The sequence below is a fragment of the Parambassis ranga genome, chromosome 17, assembly GCF_900634625.1.
Source record: "Parambassis ranga chromosome 17, fParRan2.1, whole genome shotgun sequence".
Taxonomy (NCBI): Eukaryota; Metazoa; Chordata; class Actinopteri; family Ambassidae; genus Parambassis; species Parambassis ranga.
Window position 1 is genome coordinate 2,591,730 of NC_041037.1, and position 21,260 is coordinate 2,612,989.

Here is a 21,260-nt window from a genome sequence, read left to right on the forward strand (position 1 = left end):
TCTTTCCAGTGTATTCCGCTGGTAATTTATTCACTTTACAGGCAGACTAAACAATCTGCAATCACGCATGCTGCATGCAAACCTTTATTCTGCCTCTGATCTAATCAAGCGTCACACATATTTCACTCTGAGAGGACCAGTGTGCGTTTCATTTGTGAAAAAGTGTCTACGATACAGTTGTCACAATAAAAAAACAAAAGGTGTAGAGACACCCTGGATTTGTGTAGGGCCAGAGGCACGATGCAAGTAAGACATAATGCTAGGTATGCATGAACTGGTTCTTCCATGTCGTGAAAAATAAATAGGACCATTGTTCTCTCAACAGCCATTCATCATGCAGGGCTACCCTGCAATACAAGCTGCTTAGCAGATAAACTTAACAGTTTATGGCAAAAGGAGGAGGCTTAATGTGTTTTTTTCTGCACTGTTACTCAATTAGGATACCAGTGGGGGCCTTGATTATGCATAAAAGCCATAAGGAAACACTGGGAACATCATTTTTAAAGAGTAAAATGTTATCACAATTATAAAAGACTGTGATCATGAACCAGGATGTTGAGGAGGCAGCAGCCATAGGCAGGTGAAGTAAGATTCAGATAGATAGATAGAAAAAAAATGTAAAAAGAAGAGGGTAAGGGAGGAGGGGAGGAGGGGGCAGAGGAGGAGGTTGCATGCCAGCCTCCTGCCAGCTCCAATTACCAGTGTGAGTGGAGCGTGGCAGCTAGGGCGATGGGTCTAATCAGAGCCCTGCTGAAAGAGACCCATCGCTGTCCTTCTGTCCCACTGGGAGGCTGCTGGAGCTCAATCCCACAGTAACGTCAGCCAGCGTTTTCCCACAACCCAAACACACTCATCTCAATGGGGGAAAACACTCCAGACACCCCACTTCCTTTTTAGCAGGGGAGTCCTGACACAGTGGCACAAGATGCAAGACTTCAGCATATAAAACGCCTGCCTCTCATTTCCATTTCCGCGTTGGCCTGGTTATCTCCTTCCTCCTTACAGTCTTTAGGGCAAGAAGGGGTGAATGTCAAGTGAGGATTACACCAGAGAAAAACCCCTTCGCAGAAACACATACAGCCATGACACCTACCGGGGAATACCCATTCAATGTATTAACTTAACGTGAACAAAGAGATGCGTCAATATGTATCAATAGTTAATCTCATCAATGTTTTCCTTCAAAAATGAAGGTTAAAGAGTGAGTCCTTCAGCAAAAAACACCTCATGATCCCCACATGAGCCCTTTGCTAAGTGATGGATGGCAATTAAAGGTGATGTCTCCTTTGATAGTGTGAACCAAAGGACCACAGCGGCAGCAACACAGCCTCCTGCCTAATGAAATATGAGCTAAGCATTTGAAAACAAAATCCATTTTATTAAAACCACCACAAAGATTTAGTCTTTCTAATTTATTTAACTGATAAATGTTTCATTGTTCACTTTTCCTAGCAGTCCAACCTGTGAGCGACTTTAAACACAGTGCTGTAAGTGTTGTCTATGTCTCATCTGAGTCAATTTGGCACCGCCGAGTGAAGGAGATGAGCAGTCAGCAGAAAAACAAAGCACACGGCCTTCAGCTGTTTTTTGGCCAAGAACATCGTCGAGACAGACATTTGCATCTGCCCGAGACACGGAAGAGAGTGTGAGAGATGTCAGCAGCAGCGGGAGGTGAAAACAGAAAGCCAAAGCTAACACCAGCTCAACTCGAAGCGCTCTATGAATAGTTTGATTGTTGATGGTGTGTAAAACATTCAGCAAGTTCACTCAGAAAGCATTGAACTGCAAAAGTAATCACCCAATAAACACTGCTTAGTAACATTTCCTTTAACGTGGTCACCCGAGTTTTTTTTTTTTTTTTTTCATAAATCTTGTGACAAGCAACTATTAGCTTTTGACTTGCAAAACATGAGGGGCAAAGAGTTTTCTCACATGTTTTGCCAATGAGGGGCATGTGAGCAGGACTCTCCTGCTCTTCAGAGAAATGCTAGCTGGCAGAGCTCCCACTGCAGAGGTGTCCTCGGCAGAGATGACAGGGCGTACTCCGAACATCAAAGACCCGGCGCAAAGGGGCCATTGATGTAACACTGTTGTAATGACGTGAAAAGCGGAAGAGCGACGGCAGAATGGGAAACAAAGGCCACGAGATGCAAATCTAAAATTTCCACAGACAAGAGCTGAGTCAGCGTGAGCAGTGACGTAGAGGGAGTCGGTGGTTATGCAACAGGCTTAATAGATGGACAGATAAGTCTGTTTACTACATTTAGGCTCAGACAGCAGGCAAAACCAAATGCAAATGTACAATGAGCACTGAAATGTGCATTAAAACTCATCTGAATATCTCGTCGGGCCTGTCGTGTCTGGCACACTATCTCTTACACCAGGTGTTATGACAGTTTCTATGGAGATAGCAGGGCATCAAACAAACAGTGAAGGAGCTGCGTGCTCAGACACACCTGCAGGCAACGGACCATCACAAAAGCAGAGCCATAACAAAAACACTGCTAATGCGGTTGTTAATACACTACATGCTACTGGTAGTATCACTGAGCTGTTTATCCAAGTGTACGTGGAGTAAAAAGACTGTAATGCATGCCATGACCTTTGAAATAATACACTTTTTTGTCTGCCTGAGCAGAACATTTGGCCTTACTTCCTCGCCTACAGGCAGATAATCAATAACAGTCATCTAATTCCCCCCCACTCCTTCCTCTCCTTCCTTCCCTCCCTGTTTTTTTATCATCTCTGCCTCCACTTTCCTATTTATCTCCACTTCTCCCTCTTTCTCCTATCTGATATCATACTTCCACTGTCGTCGCTATGATCTACGGCCCTGCCAGATGCCCCGTGCCTGTTATTTATGCCGCGGCACACCAGTTAGTACATCACCCTGGCCTCTGACCCATTACTGCAACCCAAGGGTGGTCTTCTGAATTCACATGGTTATGCTGACCGAGTCACCTTGTGGGACAAGCGCTGCTGCACAGAATCACATCCTCCATTAACTACGCTGTATGAGTAGCACAGCTGTAGGCTTTCATTTTGAGATTACAGCTCTGCTCCTTGCCTTGTGGTCTTACTAACAGGAGTTTGATTGAAGACCCTTGAGATTATGGTATTACAGAGTACACGGTTTGTGGTTTACTACTCATTTTAATGTAACTGCCTCTAAGATGGAAAAACCTCAGGGCTCATGGTAAATTTCTGTGGTAATGCAATGTGGCTAATAAGACAGGCTATTTCTCCAGGTGTCTTGTGGGGGGGGGACAAGGACAGGACCAGAAATCAGGAAGCGTGACGGTTAATGAAATCGGTCTACAAAAAGAAGCCAAGTGGCGGTTTGCAAATAAATGAATTAATTGATCCTCTCCACAACTCAAATTAATCATCGGCAGAGCTTTATTGTGACATGTTTAGTGTAATTACGGCAGATAGGGATGGCTTTTATGAGTTCTGAGAAAGGCAGTGGATGTAGTGGAATGTGGCAGGTTCTGTTAATTAAATCCTCACTGACTGGGCTCCTGTGACAGCCTTTACTTATTCTCTCAGTCAGAGATAATGAATAATACACAGAGTCTGTGAGCCAGTGCCGACAGCCTCGACTTTGATTGTGTCGAGGTTTGCAGGAGTGATTGGTGTACAAAAATACCAACATAATGCTACGACCTGTTCACGGCTCACCTCCAGACAGGAAAAAATGCACCGTAACACCATCAATGGTCAACAGACAAACATGACCTGCTGCACACCGTTTGATCATGTAGATATTGTGAATTGGCTCGTTAGCCCTCCTCACACAGTGCAACAGAAGAACCATACAAGTCAAAGTGTTCCTATATAGTTCCTATTAAGTATTTAAAGACGTACATGTGCATGAAGTGCTAAATTAAACACTACACCTTCACTTGCCAGACGTTAACCGAAGCCTAACATACCACATACATTTTCTCTACTCTTGCTTTATTCACCATCCTGCTTCTATCCTCACTACTACTTCATTAGCAGAGGTCACAGCCTGAGTCAATAATTGAGCGAACACAGAAGTTTACCTCAGATATAATTAAAGAACAAGAAAGTTCTCCTTGGGGTTAGCATGACCTGACAATGTGAGCGTTAAGGAGGGCATGCTTGCTCAGTCATCCGTCCTTCACAACAACTGCTTTAAGAAATATCTCTATATATATATATATTATAGATGGAGATGTAATGCATGCAAAATCAACAGTGCCTTTGACAGCTGTAAGCAGGCCCATCAGCTACAACCTTGAAAAACATAGCTTAGCAGCTTAGAGAAAATGGGACTATGCCTCTTAAATGTGAAGCTTAAAGCCCGGCTATAAGGCTATAAGGCTGACAGGGAGTCAAGCCGTCCTCCCTCCGCCTCGTGTGTGGCCCAGTGGATAAGCCAAGAGGGCAGGGTGTGTAAATGTGTAAAGGAAAAGGGGTCGGGGTGAAAGGACTCCCATTAGCCAGCTCATTGAGTGTAGGTATTAAACCCCCCCCCCTCCCCTCCCCTGACATGCAGTGGGCCCATCCATCCATAGCCAGGTCAGGGCCTGGGGAGCTGTTGACTCATTGGCCTGCAGAGCTATGAGGAGGACCTGGCTCTATACCTGCACCGGAAAAGGTGTTGTTATGAAGGAATTAATAAAGATTTATTATGCCTGTGTAGCATGTGTAATTCTGGTTAAAATATTTGTGGATGAAACCGTTTTTTTATGCTGTGCCAAAATAAAAAAATATACTGCGAGTTGTTTTGGGAATCACTGACAACCCACCTATTACTGTCTTTATGTGTGATGATGTGCTGCTAAATAGATGAGAAACACACAAAACGCACTGCTGAAGATACATACCCTCACACACAACACATACAACAACAGAGGGCTGAAATAGACCACAGAAGTAAAACCCATTTGCAGGGTTTTTATGTAAGTTCGTTAATTGTTTTCCATTGTAGAGGGATTTCTTTTCTTCTGGCATCTGAGTGTTGTCTAATCATTGGGTTTGCATGACTCACAGGCCCACAAAGAGACACAGGCAGCTTTCACTGGATAAAATCATCTACACTAAACCAACCTATGCACAATGCATTTAAGAAAAAACAAACGAACAGGCTCACACAATGCCAATAAACCAGTCATCTAATCTGACTTTCAATGTATGGTAAATATATTCAATTATTGTTTTGTTTTTTTTTTGCTCTGCCATGGACAGAATATTAAATATAATGTGTTTATTAACCGCTGACATCTTAGAAAATGCCACCAAGTTTACCTTTGATGTGCATAAAACAGTTTTAACTAAGACGAACAGCATGAAGCAAAGAACCAATTGATTTGATGCAAAATTACGCTGTAGCTGTCAGCAGGGCTCAGAGCGCTCAGGTGTAAGCTCACATTGACTTGTGTCTGACCCTTGAAATATCAATTTGATTCAGGAGCACATTTTGTGAGTGACAGTTTCCATCACCCCCTGTGTTTATATTCAGAGCGACTGCTTATATTTCTGGAAAAATGTTATTGGATCTTCACATTTTGATGCTTGACTTGTTCTCCCTGCCGGCCTCCTCCTGTCTGGTTTAGAGTGAGTGAGACATGACAAAAAAGTAAAGAGCTTTTTGAGCTCTGATAATCACACAAAACTTCCCACAAACAAAGATGACCTGACAGCTTGTTAAACACTCTAATAAAAAGGAGCAGACTGAGTACACACATGGTAAAAAAAACAACTATTATTGATAATCCCATCGGCCATGGTCTCACAGTAAAAATCTGTAATTGAATGATAAAAGCCTGTGGCAGCTGTTTTTGGCAGATATTTAATAGCAAATGTCAATTTGTGGATATCCTTGTCTGTTCCTGACAATACACTGATATTAATGGATGTGCATGTCTTGTCACATCTCCAATAGCAGGATAAGGACAGCAATGTGTCCTGACAATCAAACGAGGCCGTACCTCCCAACTTTAAAATGGTGTCAGGCTCCAGGCTGAGTACAAACAGGAAGCAAACAGTCACTGTGTGAACTACAGAGGATGGATAAAAGGCACGCCTATGCAATACTATGCAATCCAATACAACAGAGCAGTGAAGCTAATGATGTCTTTGTAGGCTGCGTTTACTGCGGGGCAGTTCCTCTGTTGGTGTTATGATTACTGTGTCCACTCTGCGTAGTTGTCTGTACACAACGATATTTTTAATTCATAATTGGTTTAGTGAAAGAAAGCGTTCACTTGGACCATCATTTGTTCAGCAATTTCAGTCTTTTCCTTCCCTCTTCTTAGAAGTTCAATAAACATGTTACACGGGAAGAAGAAAAAAACCTCTCGCACTGACAATGACTGACCCACTTAAAACAGGATAAATACACCACTGCCGCCGACATTAGCCGCGTCTTACTATCTTTCACGATGCAGATTTCTCAGCTAAGTGGTTAAAGTTATGGGTGAAATTAGGAGAAATGAAAATCCACTCTTAAGTCATTAGGACAGTCTGGAGATGTGTTTTGAGGTTTTAATGCCAAATTACATGCTTTTATATAGAAAGAGGAAAGAAAGCTTTAATGAACAACTGACTTTTAAAACCCAGTCTAATCCACCACCTGTGCAACAACAACAACCAAATACATTTTTTGCAGTAATTATAACATGTCTAGCTTCAATGCTTCTCTCCACCACTTTTCTAATGTTACTCCCTTTGCCCGCTCCCTTTTCTCTCTCCCTCTCTCTCTCCCCCTCCCCTGAGGCCACAGACGTGATCAGAACAGACATACCAGACATTGCAGGTACAGCTTGCCAACAGCATGGAGGAATTGATGGACAAGTACAGATGATAAAATGTTGCCTTGAAGCAAAAACGGCTCCATCCAGATGTCTTACGTATTATCTAAAAAAATGTAGTCCAGTGTCAATTAAAATCTCCAGGGTGAGATCAATCAACCAAGATCAGGATTAATAGCAGCTATTTATTGATCATACTGCATTTATTCTAAATTATTTAAATGAAAACTGAAGTAATAAACAATGATTTTTCATTTCAGATCTCACTGATTGATTTTTTTTTTCTTTTTTAAATGATAATGAAAGGCAGAGAAGGTTAGAAGCACAACAAGCTGGCAGCTTAGAATCGCTGAAGGGCACTTCGGCGAAGTGGCTGCAGGGATTAGAGCCATAAGGTATATACTAGGAATGCAATGTGTGTGTGTGAGAAAGCAGAGACTGGGTTTCTGGGTCACTGTAGAAGGTAGAAGCATGTATTATTATATGAACTCTGTCGGTCCATTGAACGCATCACTGTACAGATCCTGTTTTCTGTGCATTCTATTGAAAACATAAAACACAATAAAGATTGCTTTAAATCTAAAAATGCCCTACTTAGAAGTCCTTGGAAGCGAGGATGTAAGGATGCAGATTGGGTGGCCGGGACAGTGCTTCAACCCTGCCATATTGTGTGAGTCCTTGGGAGAAGCATGCATAGACAGATGCAGTTTGTATCTGTCAGGCCGGATATGATCTACGACGCTGGGCCTCCAGCCAGCAGATGGTGGGAGAAATTAAATCTGTGACACAGACTGTCACAATGGAGCTCAAAAATACAGTGCAGTGTGGAGGGGGTACACCTGCAGATCGGTGTGTGTCTGTGTCTTTGAATGGCATTGCAAGCCTTTTTTTAAATTTTTTGACAAATAACAGTCCTGACTAAAACAGACGCAGGAGCTGCTGTACCAAGAGAAACTTTCATATCCTGCATCACTTTCATCAACAACCTGTAATGGTGCGATATTAAATATGAACTGACTGAAAAAAACAGCTATTAGAATAATAGCATTCACTACCAGTGTTCACAAAGAAGACCGAAAAATAAGGTAATGTGGGAAAAAGTTACACAACACACCTTATTTTGGTCACTGTGTATGATTTGAATAGTGCGAAGGAAAGGAGAGGATGAGTGGATTAAGTTGTTGGAGGAGCAGGGATCGGTATTAAATCATTCCGATACAGCCTCTGTATGTATTTATCTTACCTGGGAGGAGACGCAATGAGATTTCTGGCTTGTTTATCCAGTCAGGTTTGTTGTCCGCACTTGCCTGGCTCCTGAAATATTTATTACTGCCATTGTGTCGCAGTCATTTTCTGCCTCTGCACCAGGGACTATAATGCATGGCAAGTGAATAATAAAAGGCCCTTTTCTAACCGGTGATGCCATAATATGTTTACTGCCGCAAAACACAGGACGACTAAATACAGTCCATGTACTGAAGCTGGGGCACTGTACTCAGTTTCAAACTGTGTGGGGAAAAACTGATGAGCTTTCAACACTGCTGTATAATTGTGACCTCCTTTTCCCTATTTCAAAATTAGAGAGGCATAAAAATTGACTCACAGGGCAGAACTCTATTAACATAACAAGGAGCTATATCACTCCGAAGTTTGATGTTTGCCATGTTTTCACCAACTGTTGAAGCTTCCAATCCTTGCATATTTCTCGGTTGACCTTTCCAAAAATGACTTTTTTTTTCTTGATATTACATGTTCAGAAATGAGTTCCCAGTGCACTTCAAAAAACTTCTGGTCTGAAGGAGACTCTTTCTAATTCACGCTCTGACAGGGGAGGATTCTGGTAATGATGAGCCTTTTGATCTGGTACCATTAGATAACATTCCTTCCTTCCAGAGACAGGTCCGCTGTCTCCCAAAGGACAAGAGGATGTTCTGCTGCACAGGGAGGGAAGAAGAAAAGAAAAAAAAAGCAGCATAAAAAGCCTCAGAATACACCTGAGTTTCTGCTCATATTCAGCGAATCTTCTCCTGTCACAGGAGGAGATATCAGGCTGACATTTTACTGCGTTTAAGGTTGGGGGGTTTTTTTTAATGCAGGGGGGGAATTTCAGTGAAACTAATGCAGTGCATGAAGTTGTTAATATTTTCACTTTCCGGGGATTTGATATATTTTTAATACAAATGACTACAAGTGCTCAGGCCTGTAGTTTATGCAGGGCAAACAGTGGTGTGAGTCACTTCGCTTTATTGCTATAAAAGGAAATAAAAGCAGCAGTGTACAGTGTTGCTCTGTGATATGTGACCTCCAATTAGATGTTTGTGTTGAACCGCTTCACTAAGAATCTTTCTGACGTGTTTTTACTTGGAAAATATGACTTATTATTTCTAAGTAAGCCTTCATTGCTGTAGGCCTTTCCCAGAACGTGTCAATTTTGCAATTCCCTGGTCTCTGATAAAAGCCAATTAAAAACATGTACTTTTTTAAGCTTTAACTCAAGGCGATTTCATCAGAATTTGGTGCTGGGTTTGGAAAAAAAAAGAAGAAGAAAAAAGTCATGTTTTGAAACCTCTATCCAACGCACCACTGAGGCACATCGGTTTTACCATCACCATTAGTGCCACCATGACGCCACCTTTTAGTCATCCCTGGATCTGAGTCATTGCATTTTACATTTTACATGCTCATCAAATGTTAACACCGGTGAAAACATGACATATAGCCCTGACATGGCAAAGTGGCAGCACACTGCATTTAAGACTGATGTTGTGAGCTGCTGAGATGTCTTTTCTGGCCGGCAGTAGTTTATTTCATACATCACAGAGACAAGCACCATTTACCTGGACATTTACTGAGGCAGTTCAATTCAAGGGGGGGCGCTCAAGGTCAGAACACTGGCATCGTTACCCATGTAATGAGTCATTGTTCCCCCTGGTCATCTTGATATACTACGCAACTACAACGTCAAAGCACCACCACACTGTCCGGTATGGTGTACATAACACAGAGAGAGAGAGGGAGAAAGGGGCAGACGTGAGAAGATGGAGACACAGAAATGAGAGAGGAACGAAAGACTGCAACCATATTTCTCAATCACGTCTCCCCCTGTGGTCTCAGCAATGCCTGCATCATTATTAATCCATACAGGTCAGACCTGCACACAGGTCACTGACTCTCTCTCTCTCTCTCACTCACACACAGAAAAGGGATTCTACATGTGAGACAATTCCTCAAAACTTCACAGTGAGTTGTAGCTCAGGATGAGTGTGACAACTCTAAAGGAACTTTTTCTTTTTTTAATGCTGCCTCTGTGTGTGTCTTATTCACACACGCACAGACGCACAATGAGGAATGGTTGAGCTGACTGTGGGCCTGTATGTAAGTCTCAGTGGTGTGACCTCTCGGGCAGGGGCGTGAGAACTGCGACGAACAAAGAGCAGGGCTGTTACAGCGTGACAGAATTACAGAGTGACTCCAGACTCATGACTGCAGTAGCACTAAAACCTGACTAGGCTAGTGTGAAAAAACATGCCTTCACAACTCCCCACAGGTGAGCAAAGCCCAACATAACTTCTGTGGAGAGCTCTCAAGGAACAAGCCTTGTATGATTACATACTTACTCCTACATGACCTGAATTTAGAGCTGACAGCTACACACATCAACTACAACACAACCCTATAAAACGATCAACATTACAGCATTTATCATCACAGTAACTCATTGGATAGTACTTGGAACGCCCCACGATCACATTAGTTTACATGTTAATTAACAAGTCATACAAATGCTTTGCACGGGCAAGATCAAGTAAAATTAAAGCTGCAAGCAGCATTGCGGGCCCTCGCGCACCTTGCGATCCGCGGGGCCATCGCAGTCTTCTCTCCTATGCTCTTGTCTCCTATACTCTCCTGTCCTATGCTCTCCTCTTATTTCCACAGAGATACAACGAACACATGTTTACAACCAAACTTTCCTGCTACCAGTAGGTGGCGCTATGACCGTATCATCCTATTAGCATATATGTCTGTTCAGACTCGGGTCCATAGCAGTACTGTAAGATTTTGTCCACATTGCATAAAGTATATGGGTAGTACTGCATAAAACACAGCGAGTTCCTTTGTAATGGCGAACGGTCAACTTTGAGGCCACTCCCCCACCACACGGTAATACTTTTGAAAGAGTTTTGGAATGCGTCTATTCCCTATGGTGTCCTGAGTAGACACAGTGAATTTCAGCTCAATTGCATGAAGTATGCGAGGCACGAAAAGTTTTATAGCTGGGTCAGAAAACGGTAAAAATTACAAAAAAAAAGTCAAAATGGTGGACTTCCTGTTGGGTTTGGAGGGGGGGTCCAAGAGACTTTTTTGTGCGTCTTGGGGTGATACACATGTGTGCTAATTCTTGTGATCCTGTGTCAAACTGGCCAGCGGGGCTACGCATTAGGGCAATAAATACAGTGACTTCCTTTGTAATGGCGAATGGTCAACTTTGAGGCCACGCCCCCGCCACACCGTCAGACTTTTGTAAGAGTTTTGGAATGCGTCTATTCCCTATGGTGTCCTGAGTGGACACAGTGAGTTTTAGCTCATTTGGATGAAGTATGCGAGGCGTGAAAAGTTTTGCAGCAGGGTCACAAATCGCCAAAAATTAACAGAAATTTCAAAATGGCGGACTTCCTGTTGGGTTTGGAGGGGGGGTCCAAGAGACTTTTTTGTGCATCTTGGGGTGATACACATGTGTGCCAATTTTCGTGACCCTACGCAAAACAGGCCACAGGGGCAGGCAGAAAAACCTATGAAAACACAACATTTTGTGTAGCCAGTAGGTGGCGCTCTGTCAAAGCCTCAATATTGTTGTATAGATGTGTTTAGGGTCAGACTCTGATCATACATGTGACATTTCGAACAGATCAGACAGAAAACGAAGAAGTTATAGAGACTTTCTGTGTCCTCAGAAATGGTCAAACTTTGAGGCCACGCCCCGGCCACACCGTCAGACTTTTGTAAGAGTTTTGGAATGCGTCTATTCCCTATGGTGTCCTGAGTGGACACGGCGAATTTCAGCTCAATCCGTTGAAGTATGCGAGGCGTGAAAAGTTTGGCAGCAGGGTCACACATCGCCAAAAATGGCCACAAACCTTCAAATGGCGGACTTCCTGTTGGGTTTGGAGGGGGGGTCCAAGAGACTTTTTTGTGCGTCTTGAGGTGATACATATGTGTGCCAATTTTCATAATCCTGTGTCAAACCGGCCAGAGGGGCTACGCGTTGGGGGCGCTATAGAGCCATTTTTATATGTGCATTTCAAAAGTCAGCAAATTTCAAAATTTTTCGGGCGAATGAATTTTTCTACCAAGTTTGGTGAGTTTTTGGGCATGTTAAGGCCTCCAAAAATGCGATCTCGGAGGGGGAAAAAAAAAAAAAAAAAAAAAAAAAAAAAAAAAAAAAAAAAAAAAAAAAAAAAAAATAATAATCCTAAGGGTTTCAATAGGGCTCTTGCACCATTCGGTGCTCGGGCCCTAAAAACTAACATGTAACATGTAAATATCTTCATGCCAGGATTGTGTTCAAAACGAGTCAACGGTGACTAAAAAATTGAAAAATGTTCAAAAACTGTGACTGTCAGTGAGGTCAACCAATAAAACAGTGAACACAGTGTTTGTATTTCCATGCAGGACTGGCATCATAAGGGATCCAGGCACTGAAACGCTCTCCTGAACCCTGATACTTCCCTTTAAATAGTACAGAGCACTGAAAGCATCAGTAAAGCTGCACTGGTGTGTCTGTCATAATCCATATTTTGCCGGATTGGCATAACAAAATAAAAGAGGCAGTATATGAAATAATCATAATTAACGCTCAACCTTCCATTGCTCTGCTAAAACCTATAATCCAGATCGACTTAGTGCTATAATGAATTCACCATTCTCACTGCCTCTCTGGATGGGGGTGCCCAATCTATTATGTCAACTTCATGCAGATGCAAAGTCACATGTACTTTTTTTTTTTTGCCTTCTTTCGGGACGTTTTTGCTTATGAAGTCATTTTTTCAACTTTGATTTATTCAGTGAAGGTTGGCTGGGACGTGACATGTTTTTCAGCAATGCTCAGCTACTCATTAAGCAGCTTTGCGGTGCTATGCCTTGCTCAAGGACAGTGAATTAAGTTTAGAGAAGCTTCGCCGGTCTCTCAGTCTCTTTCTTCAAAATGTATAAATAAATAAATAAACAAACAAACAAACAAACAAACAAAAATCAACACTCTTCTGAAACCTTCAGGCTACCACTGCCCCATTAAGGAGGAGGATCATTAGTCTCCATCTGTTTGGTGCTGCCCCAGTGTTTTCTTGTGCGGCGCTGCTGATATGAACTTGATGTATCACTAGGCTACGAACAATGGTCTAAAAATAGAGCGCTGCTGACGTCATTGATCCGTAAGGGTATGTGTGTTTGTGTCACTGAATATGCATGACGGTTGTGGGTTTGTGTGGATGCGTGACTGTATTAACATGCTCTAAGTCCAGCTCATCCTCAGGCTTGTGGACGAGCATATTCAAAGAGTTACTTTGATGAAATATGATGTGCGCTTCTGTTCCTCTCTGTGAGTGCATTAAAAACAATAACAATGGAAAACTGTTGCTGTATGATAATAAATGCTGAGCTAACTATAAACAAAAGTCACAGCGTCATAGCAACAAGCTTCACACTCTGTGAGTTGATAGCATCGTTCTTATCCGATTGCTCACACACACACACACACACACACACACACCAAACATCCTGGAAACGTCCTATTGGAGTTCAGGTCCAGGAATAAATATCTGCCTTTGTTTGCGTTGCCAAAGGTTTGACAAAGACTTCACCAGCAACTTGTTTACTTTGGCCGTCTGCCATCTCACTCTGTGCAGGTAACACAGGAGAGGTTTGTAGGCTGAGAGCAGCTGTCCACACTTTTTATGAGGATGCATTGTAACCTGCCACGATAGCGCAACAGGTAGGGCATCCACCTCGTGAGTCTGACTGTCTGTCTGCATATGTCATCAAAACAAAGTGTGCTCTCTAATAGTCGAGGCGGTTCTGAGCCCTTTTGGCAGGTCTTTGTCTGTCTGTCTGTCTGTCTGTCTGCAGACAGGCTGTGTCAACAAAGATAGCATCACAACTGTGAAAAGATGCAATCACGGGACTTTACATGTGAGTGGCTGAGATCAAAATAAAAGATGGGTGTGTGTGTACTCACAGGTCGGAATGTCAACATGTTTGCAGCTGTGGTGACTGGCAGGTTTGTGAGACTCTTAACGGTGAAGTGAAAGTCTTTAACCTCTGACTACACATGCAGACTCAGGTGTTTATATTTGGTTGGATCCCTCATTGCTACTTATTCATCATCATCAATATTGCTTAAAGGTCGGGTAGGAGATTTCATTCTGATTCAATTTTGTTAAATTAGTGTAACTTCTCTTTACAATCCGATAGCAACCAATTAGTTCGGCAGTTTTACATTAAAGCGAAGAATATGAATCATCTGTGGAAGCTATAAAACACTAAAAACACCAGCCAATCCTCCGGGTGGACCCTGCGTGGAGTATTGGCTGGTTGTCACTCTCTTCCTGCTCTGCGTGCACCAGAGAGGTACGTGCATGATGGCCGAAGTCACAGACTCGTCTTCAGGTAATGTGCGTCCATGTGATTGGGAGGCGTGGCTTCGGGGTGAGCTCCGAGAGAAAGGGGCGTGTGTTTACTTTCCAAATCTGGCTGACTCTCACTGAGTTTTCAAAATCTCCTACCCTACCTTTAATGCAAGCAGCTCCTTTGTTTTACGACTCTTCATGTTGTAGTTTTGTGTGTTATTTCATGTCAAATGGTGTCAAAGACTTCCTGTCCTATTCCCTTGAAGTGTTATTAAAAGCTATAATCATTACATGTGAAAAGCCAGTAGTGTTAAACGGATTCTTTACAATAACACAAAGAAAAAACCACAGCTAGAACTCTCATGTCTGTTAGTCTGCATACAATAGAGCGTACATAGATAAAAGCATCAGTTGTGTGTGTTGGCTCAGCAGCGATCACAATGAGCTCAGGATCACAGACAAGACAACTTCATGCGAAGCACGTCTGCTGCTGAGAACAGTTGCTCACTGTTGAGTAAGACTGTTGTCCATATCACTAATCAGAACTTAGAGGCCCGTTTGGACCCTCGACACGACCGCTATGATTAATCTCGTCTCATTCATATGAGCTCCTTGTCATGTTAGTGCTGTTATTTTCTGCAGGCGAGAGCACTCTTCATGTTACAGTGCAAATTTGAGGTAAAAAAGGAAAACCTTTCTTTGCACTGGACAAAAGTCCCTTCAGGAAGATTACGCAAGCCCAGTCGATGATATCATCAAACCAGCATGGACAGAGAAAAAAGGAACGGGTGGGTGTAAGACGTTGGGATTCAAACAGGGGAGGGAAAGGCTGTATTTGAATGAGAGGGGATCTGCTTTAATGCCAGTGTAATGGCTATGGAGGGCCATAATCCTCCCTCTGGCTACCTCTGGAGCTTCCTTTTTTTTTCTTTCTTGCAAGTTTCTAATGAAATCAACTCCTGCAGCGACCAGCAGCCACATGACAAAAATTACAATCAATTACAGAAGAAATTCATACTCGCAGTGATCACAGTGAAATGGAGGACCGTGCAGGGAGAGGTGCAGAAACTCTGTCCACATAAATCACATACATAAACCCCATGAGCAAGAGGGGAAAGCGGGTCCATGGAGGTCAAACTAGCCTGCAGGCATGGCGGTCATTCCTACATGTGGAAAACAGGCAACTGAAAACTGTTAAAATATAAAACTGAAAATATATATATATATATATATATATATATATATATATATATTTTAACAGTATATATATATATATATATATATATATATATATATATATATATATATATATATATATATATATATATATATATATATATATTTTTTAACAGTATATATATATATATATATATATATATATATATATATATATATATACACACACACACACACAGGTGCAGAGCTGCGTATTTTCTTTAATTATTGCACTGATTATATTTTTCAGAGCAGACTCAGACAAGGCTAAGTGGCTCATAGAGAAGGTGACAAAATAAATACTGCATTATAGCCAATAAACAGCACATATTTGTCAAAATATAACAAGACTTGTGGTCACACATTTGCTGAATTGCTGAACGGTGTGCTATCTTATTTAAAAACGCATTCCTTGCACTTTCTTTCCACTCTGTGGAGCTTACATTAAGATATATCTGCTGCTCCTCCATGAAACAGCCAAAAACCAGGAATCCAGAGATTTGGTAAATGTTTATGTATGAATTATTAAGCTAAAAACTCATATTTATATAGATATAGTGGATATAGTGGAATAAAAGCTTCAAAATCCACTAGTAGCAGAGAAAAGGAGAAAAGAGAGGTGGGTTGAAAGTAAGATTAAGAGAAACCAAGTGGAAAAAAAAAAAAGACTTATCTTACCTTCAAGCACCGTAAGCTTGGCGCTGGTGTTGATCTCGCCAGCACTGTTAGTGGCGGTGCACTCGTAAATGGCTTCGTCTCTGTGTGTGCGCAGTGGCTGGATCCGCAGTACGGAGCCCGAACCGTCATCAAACTCAATCACCTGGGAGAGCCAAGGCAAAGTGAAAGGGCAGGTTGTTGTTTTTTAGAGGCCTGTTCTTCCTTTTTTTTATTGCAAGATATAAATAAAGCACATTAAAACCCACAGATTAACATTTTCATGATTTTTTTTGTAGCTCTGCTGTAAGAATAACTTACAGACATTTGTTTTGCTGCTTATAAATTTGCCACTATGTTCTCCTAAACATCAAATCTGTTGGAATAATATGGCATCATGTCAAAAAAAACAGAAGCACAACAAGTTTCACACCGAGGAACCAGGGGAACAAACCTACAGTCACCCCTCCAGCTACCACATAACATTATGTTACAGAGGTAAGACTGATCAGAAGCGGCAAGAGCTCCAACCTAAGGCATTTCCTTCTGTTTATATGGGTTCAAAAGAGGGAGGGGAAATACATCAAGAGCGTGTATGGCCAGAGATGGTGTAGCTGAGGAACAGAAGGGGGAGGACGAGGGTGTGAAAAGACAGAAAGAGATGAAGCAGACTATATAAATCTCGATGGAGGGAGATTAAAGAGAAGAGAGGGCTGTCTGGTTTTGCTTGAAGAAGACTTGGTGTGTTGCTCAATAGCAGGACTGTTGATTGTGTGTGTGTGTTGTGAGAGTGTCTTAATGAGAGCAGCTTACAAAAAGTCTAAAGCCCATGCCTGAAACATGTGTGTTGTCTTTGTGTCTGCCTGTGTTACGTGCATACATGTGGTAAGTGTGCGAGTTTTCGGGGGCGTGAAAGTCACGCGTGAGTGCCCACCTCGAAGCGCTGGGAGCTGACTTTCTTGCCTTTCTTCATCCAGGTGATTCTGGGTTTAGGCTCCCCGGTGGCCTGGCACACAAACGAGGCAACTCCGCCCGAGATGCCCGTCTGGTCATCAGGGGATTTGACAAAACTTGGCATGCCTGAGGAAGATGAAGCAAAGGGGGGGGGGGAAGTTAATGGCAGGAAAACACAGGCAGAGAGTCGAGGGAGAGGGAGAAGCAGAGCAGAAGGGAGGAGGGAGTGGTGAAGGTGATGGTACTGTGGTGCCTCTGCCACATCAGCATGTAAAACTTGGTTATCTGAGGGTATCATTTTCTCCACACAAAGGCAACCATGAGAAACCTCACACAGGCATTGTTGCTGCACACACCTGCAGCTCAGTCATGGGAGAAACATCCAGCCTTTGTCTGTCACTGTATCATGTTCGATTTATCACCTCTGCTTTGAAACAGGACAGTCAGTCACGGAAAAGAGCACCAAGACAACAGCAATGTTTTGATTCTGTAACGGCTTCTGAGACACAACAGAGCAGACTACCTTAGTGAACGCCTTCAACAGTGTTTCTCCTTGTTTGCCTTCAGGGCCTCACAGAGCACCACACCCAGCATCATTGTGCATATGACAATAACGTGTGTGTTTTATCGGCAGCCTGTCAAAGCTGACACGATGCTACAATAAGCGCAACCTTAGCTCCGCGCTTTAGCCGCCATGTTTTATGTTTATTTTACAGCCTCAGATGTGCATAATCCTGGTTTCAGCGACATGACACAATGTCCTTATTACCAGCTCCGTCAGCTCCTGTTTCATCTCCAGAGTCTTTAAAGAGGGAGGTGGGGAACACCTAAACCACAGACGAGCAGACTGCCCCACGGAGACGCACACAAAGGGGTAAATCATTACGCTGTGTACACAAAGGAGACGCCAGCCTTCCCTCGCTGAGCACGCGCTGGGGAACAACCAGCAATGGCTGCCACCATTCTTCTCTTTTTATGTGTTCTAATATAACATTGGATAAGGAAGGTTGGCTGGGAGGTCAATGTATAGTTAGCATAGCATTGCGCTATTTTCAGCTGCGGATGGGACTCCAGGTCCACCTGTTATAACTCAGTTAGAGGAGGAGAGGTGGTGCTGGTCGACCTTGCTCAAGGATGTTTCTGCAGGGGAGCATTCTTCAAGCAACACAGTAATATATAATAATAAAAAAAAAGAATACTGCACGCCTGCAGGCAGTGAGGCGTGCATGCATGTGTAACACCTTGATGGGAAATAAAGAAACTACTGTGCTGTTCAACTTAAAATCTTTTGTTTTTCTTTTAAATACTCAGCCTTTATTAGTTTTTAGTTTCAGAACATTTGAATATGAGACTTCCTGACTTAAAAGAATGAAATTAGATCAAATAAACTACAGATTTTAACCATTTTAATTAAGCTAAAACAGATTTTTCAAACAGCTACCTTAGCCACTCATTAAATAGACAGATATAAATAGAGCAAATTATATGAAGGTAACATCTGTGTGTTTTGTATTATTTTATGGTCAGACATTGCTCAAGACAATTACTTGACGAATTTATGACCTGACAATAGCAAATATATGGTATATATATAGTATCATATATCATAAACCGCTGCATACACTTGACATAGAGAGGTGTGCATCAGGCGCAGTGATGATAGAAAAGAGGCACTGTACTAAGAAAAGAAGGCAAAATAATGACATAAATATCATGTGTGTGCTAGTGGGGAATCCATAACTGTCATATTAGTGTGTAATAATAGATTCAACTCCTTTGGTCATTTACAAACCCTCACACAACAGGGTAAGAATGCAGGCAGTGCATGCTTGGTAATGCACAGCAGCCTTAGTTCCTCCACCCACCTGACATTTAAACAATGATTTTTCTGCAACAGCATGGTGATAAATCCTCTTGTATAGTGTGAGAATGTGAGTGTGACAGACATGCAGGTGGCAGCGTTAACAATTCTAACCTGATAAGCTATGCCTGAGCATGCATCAGTGCGTGCATGGGTGGTGAGTTGGAATCCTCAAGACCTGATTATCACCAATCTGACTTCCAAGACTTGCTGCTAACATCTGCTCACAGCAGTTGCATTTAAATGGATGTGAGGGCTTTTCACTCTGCTGCTCAAATGGAGATCAGGCAGCATTAAAACAGTTCTCTGCACATGCTTCAAATTAAAGGATGTAAGCTGACGTATTGCCACAAAGTCAGGAAGCGCTGGACCTTAGAAATCATAAGGATTTTGGGGGGGATAAACAGAGGAATAGGGTAAACTGGCCTCTCTGAGCCTTTCCAGTATTAATCCTCTTAAACCAGCTTCCCATGAATTTCGATAGTTGACCCGTGACTCACAGGCTAAACTATGGCAAATTTTGGAGCTGTCCATCATTAATCCCGACCTCACCAAGGATTAAATCGCAACATCTCAGAAAGGTCTGTGGTGACCTTAAACCCCGGACTTCCACATGGGGTTAATAGTGGTCCTAACACACTGCAACGAGAGGGCAAAGGCATTTATTTCTGGACTGGAGTTAGTGTTCCTCCAATCACTGCGCCGCCACTGTGGCAGAGAGGATATCAAACTGTTGGGTTTGTCACTTCTTTTCTTAGAGAGAAAGAGAGAAAGAGACAAAATCCAGACTCAACCTTTTTTTCCTTGCCCGTGTCCCATTTTCCTGGCTGTCAGACAGTTGTCACATGAAAACAATGGAGGGGACGAAGTGGAAAACACATAAGCCTACCTATGCAAATCCTTCTCTCAGCCTCAACTCTTTCTGTGCGTTCATACATCGCAGTCAAAACTCCTGTTGTGACAAGGCTTTAACGTTCTCAAACTGACGGGAGCATTTTTTTCAGGACTGGAGGTTTACCAGGCTCCTGAACGCTCCAGATTTACCAGACTTTTAGGCCAAATTACAGAGTTGATCTAATTACTGACAATCTTAGCTTAAAATCAAAGCAGGAAAGCAGCAGCATCATTTAAACTACTGGATTTAATTGGCAAGTGGATGCAGCAGAAAGATCAAAAAGTGATGTGCACAAACATGGTGGAAAGCAAAGAAACATTTTTTTTTGCCTCACTAGAGCAAAAAGGCTTTTATTTAAAAATAATGAATGGAATAAATTAAATAATCAAAGAAAAAAAAAAGACACTACACCCAATTTACCGAGACTAATGGGTGTTTCCTTTTTGCCACCACACGTCCTGATAGACATAATTAAAGAAATGCAGGGTTATTAGGGAAGTGAATGCAATCGCTTTTAATGCCAGGTGTTCATAACATGCGATATAAAGTTCAACCACAGTAGCAGCAAGTCATTTATAGTATTTCTGATCTTTGTCATTTAAAATCATGGAAGCGATGTGGAATTTAAATCTGACCCCTGAGTGCAGCTAAATCTGCATAGATCCTGGTGTTAGACAGCACCGAGGGAGCCCGAAGGCTGCTGATTGCTCTGTGTGTGTGGGGGGGATTAAACAGCTCCTCTCGGTTACCCTGATGCCTGCAGCAGTATTTGTGAGGTCTGAGGTCATTAGAGAGATGAAAGGTTCCTGAACTCCAATGCAGATTTCTCACCAGACAAATGTGTTGTGATAGCTGAGCAGGAACACCTGTCAATACCGGGATAGAAATCAACTCTGTCAAAGCCAACAAGAAAATTGGTCTTAAGTATGGGCTAATGATCGAGTCAGGTGGGCTTCATGTAAGGTGGATAAAGCAGAAACGTGTTGAAATATTAATCCAGCGCAGTGTTACTGTGGTTTTTTTTTTCTCCTGTGTAGCTACCATTTTTCCCCCCTCGGAGTAAAGCTTGTAATAAAAGCAGAGACAGCAGGGAGAGTCGCGTAAATGGCACTTGTGTGGCTAACAATTAGTGTATTCCCAAGCCTGCCAGAGTGCCCAGCGAGAGCTACTCTGCAGTGTAGAGTATCAGGGATCGATATGCACACGGCAGAGAGAAAACCATTCATTCCTATTAATAATGGATTAGCAAGTTATCATTTTCATGAGGCAACACTTAG

The 21,260-nt window shown here is 42.4% G+C and overlaps 1 protein-coding gene across 5 annotated transcripts in view; it reads right to left on the bottom strand.

Annotated features, from left to right (window-relative positions):
* The window catches only part of ptprfb (protein tyrosine phosphatase receptor type Fb), a 144,757-nt gene that overhangs the window by 66,886 nt on the left and 56,611 nt on the right, over positions 1-21,260 (bottom strand). For all 5 annotated transcript variants that reach the window (XM_028428005.1, XM_028428009.1, XM_028428008.1 and 2 more), the window contains exons 3-4: positions 17,208-17,353; positions 16,298-16,439 (exon numbers count right to left, since the gene is read on the bottom strand). In XM_028428005.1, coding sequence (XP_028283806.1) covers positions 16,298-16,439; positions 17,208-17,353 — 288 coding nt within the window. The remainder of the gene's footprint in view (positions 1-16,297; positions 16,440-17,207; positions 17,354-21,260) is intronic.